Source organism: Haemaphysalis longicornis, unplaced genomic scaffold, assembly GCF_048455015.1.
Source record: "Haemaphysalis longicornis isolate Haplotype H1 unplaced genomic scaffold, Haemaphysalis longicornis Haplotype H1 scaffold_563, whole genome shotgun sequence".
NCBI lineage: Eukaryota > Metazoa > Arthropoda > Arachnida > Ixodida > Ixodidae > Haemaphysalis > Haemaphysalis longicornis.
Window position 1 is genome coordinate 13738 of NW_027526398.1, and position 3763 is coordinate 17500.

The following is a 3763-nucleotide window of genomic DNA, read 5'->3' on the forward strand; positions in this document are numbered from 1 at the left end:
ATTCTTGACTGGTTCCGCAATTCCCTACAGGATGTATACTTAACTAGGAGTGGCTACAGTAGGGACAGGAGGTATCTTGATAGAGTGGATCGGTTGCACCAGCGGCCACTTGGATAATCACGCGGCACGTGAGGCCGTTAAAGAAATCTGCTGGCTGCACACAAGGCCACGTAGATTTTATTTCCCACAATTTGTCCTTGTCAGTCGTTTCACATACCGCTTGTAACCGTAAAAGGGGAGCGTTTTTGTAGTCTTCTGACCAAATCTAATATCCTCTACAAGGTCACGTCAAAATAACATGCACCGGTACAGCAGCGGCGCTGGCAACCTCCCCGTTAAAGACCATTCTCTATCTCTCAGTGGCGCTGGAGAAACGTCGAAGAGAGGACGTGTTGCCAATAGTACATGCAGCGATGGGACTGAGGTGTGAATAGTTTGCACTACCTTACAATTCCTGAAAGAAGTATACAAAAAAGGCATTTGTACACCACGCTCGCGAGCATGTACACACGTCTCTACATTCTCGGTTCTCAGAGATTACCTTTGCTTTTACTTCTTAATGTGCCACAACACTATGTATTGCGATTGCATTTCACAGCCCTTTCGAAGTTTTCGAAGCGCACATAACAATCCAAACACGCGGTCAATTGACAAAGAATACCGGGATACAGATTTTATTAAAGGACTGCCAGGGGTGGTTTTCAGGCGGCCTACTGTGTCTTCTTACGCGCTGGCAGGGGCCACTGGAATTGCCGACGGCCCGTTCTTAGACGTCGCCGGGGCCAAACTCGGCCTCGTGCAGAATTTGCAGGAGCTTAATCTCGGTCAGCATACGCCGACGGAGTGGCAGGCGCTTCAAGTTGGCCGCCAGGCACAAGCAGAACAGCTCCTCCCCGTCGAACGAGCGGTACAGCTCCGGCATCATGGCGGCTCCCGCCTTCACTGGGGCCCCGCGTAGCTCGTCGACATCCTCGGTAGGGGGCGCCTCCGACGCGTGGCGGGGTTTCTCGCAGTCTCTCGGCTCCGTCGCGACCACCATCTTACGTAGATGGCGACGCCTGGCCAAAAAGTGGGGGAAGGGGGTTTCATCAGTGAACACGATAAATCTGTCTCCGGCTAAAAAAAATATTTATCCCAAACCGATCCCTCGCTCACCAAAAACAAAAGCATTCAGCCTCCACCAGACTAATACACACCCAAACCCAGGCCTCTACAGGCACTTTCACCCGTATTTCACGAAGGTATATGCAAACACTGCCCCCCAGCTAGGTAGTTTGGCGCAACCTTTATGATAATATCTTGTATATGAAGGAGAAACCTCACGAATCCAAAAGGCGCTATATTATCACCAGAAAAGTACAGTAACAGGCCATGCTGCTTAGCTAGGACTCTGACATCCAGCAGTTTTCCGACCAGACGGCTAAAGACGCGACTAGGAGCCAAGAACTCCTGGCCGTAATCTAAAGCGCACGAGGCCAAACTGGGTCTTTCCTCAGGACACAATACAATTGCTTTCTCCTCCTTCCCCTCCTTCTCCTCATACCGGCGTACAGTCATGAATAATTTTTAATGGTGCATATTGTATTCGGGAGTACAGGTGAGCCTACATTAGCCGCAGGGCTGTTACTTGCGGGAAAGAATAGCTGCTACAGCGGTCCCCAAACTTTGGCTCACAACTGTGGGCACACGATTCTCCATGCACGGAAATTATCGCTGGTGCCCGTGCCCTTAGTGCTTGTTTGTAAACGCTATAAACTAATAATAAAACGTTGGCGCAGCACCTAGTAACTGCAAACCCTACGGCGATGACGATGGTAAATATGGAAAAAAATGATGGAAAAATGATGGGAAAAAAAAGAAAAAAAGGAGTTACACATTGAGAAAATTACATATAAAACACTACAGATATAGACAACACATGAATCTACAAAGGACAATGCTTAGCACACATGTAAAAGGACACACACACACACACACACACACACACACACACACACACACACACAACATACACACACACACACACACACACACACACACACACACACACAACCCACAACACACACACACACACACACACACACACACACACACACACACACACACACACACACACACACACGTACACACAACCCACAACACACACACACACACGTACACACAACCCACAACACACACACACACACACACACACACACACACGTACACACAACCCACAACACACACACACACACACACACACACACACACACGTACACACAACCCACAACACACACACACACGTACACACAACCCACAACACACACACACACACACACACACACGTACACACAACCCACAACACACACACACACACACACACACACACACGTACACACACACACACACGTACACACAACACACAACACACACACACACACACACACACACACACACAACACACACACACACACACACACACACACACACACACACACACACAAACAAACACAATTTGGGCAGTTAGGCAGAGTTGTAGTGGAGTGCGCTGTGCAGCCCCGAGGCCCGCAGGTATGTACCCAGGGCCTCGAGCACTTTGTCTCGCTCCCTAGCACTGCCCGGGGGCCAAAGCAGCTCCTCAAGCAGCCGCACTCCTTGAAGCACGACCAGCAGTTTTGCCCGCCCTGCCGCAATCTTGGGGCACTCGTATAGTACGTGCGGCAGGGACTGCACGGGCGCTTGGCAGTGAGTGCAGGCGGGGCTGGTCGCCCGCCCCAGACGGTGCTTCCGCTCCGACGTCCACACGTCCCCCACGCTGAGGCGCAGGATGACCGAGCGCAGTCGTCGAGGCACGCGTGAGGCCCGCACAGGCGGCAGGCCCCCTCCGACACGCAGCCGTGGGTCCGGATGCCTGGTCCGGATGTGTCGCTGGATGAGCAGGCGGGCGTCGTCCGCTGCCGCCTGAGCCACCATGTCCGACGAAGGCAGCGCGTGTGCCCCGGCGGCCAGCTCATCCGCCCACTCGTTGCCATCCAGGCCAATGTAGGCGGGGACCCACTGCAGGCACAGTTGAGAGCCCCGGTCCGCCAGCTGTGCCGCCTCCTCCCGGATGCTCCGCACCAACAGGGAGTGCGAGTCTCCGTCCTGAAGACGCACCAGGGCCACTCGGGAGTTGCACAGCAGGGCGCAGCGCTCGGGCAAGGGCTCCATCTCCAGCAGCAGGTCCAGGCCCAGTCCAAGCCCCACCAGCTCAGCCGTGGCCGAAGACGAGGCATAGGACAGCCGCGCCTGTCGGGTGGCCTCTCCCAGCACGGCGGCCGCTGTGGCGACCCCTGCTGCTGCCGCACCAAGCCATCCGTGTAAACTAGGGCGTGGCAGTCTAGGTCGCCCCAGGCGATACCCCGAGCCAGCTGCAGTTGCCCGCAGTGGGGCGTCCGCCGCTTGGTGCGCAGCCCCGGAATGTCCAGCCGCACGTCAGCTGCCAGAACAGGAGCGAGGCCACCAGGTCCCGCGTCCACGGGGGCCACCACCTCCTCGTAGAGCATCAGCATGCGCCCCATGCGCGAGTGGTGGTGGCTCCTCAGCCGCTGCAGCAGCGGACTGCCCCCCTCGGCGCGTCGCAGCCGGTCAATATGGCCAAGTGCCCGCAGGTTAGCTGTCATGTCTAGGGTCCACGCCCCCGCCCCGGCCAGCGTCTTCTCGCACGGCGAGCTCTGGGGCAGGTCGAGGCAAGCGCTGACCCCCTGCGGTGGTCTCCCTCCAGCTGCCGCCAGGTGGGTTTCCG

The 3763-nt window shown here is 55.7% G+C and overlaps 1 protein-coding gene across 1 annotated transcript in view; it reads right to left on the minus strand.

The window, feature by feature from the left end:
• Positions 1-664: 664 nt before the first annotated feature.
• The window catches only part of LOC144140933 (uncharacterized), an 8797-nt gene continuing 5698 nt past the window's right edge, over positions 665-3763 (minus strand). The window contains exon 3 of the mRNA XM_077672430.1: positions 665-1058. Coding sequence (XP_077528556.1) covers positions 767-1058 — 292 coding nt within the window. The 3' untranslated portion in view covers positions 665-766. The remainder of the gene's footprint in view (positions 1059-3763) is intronic.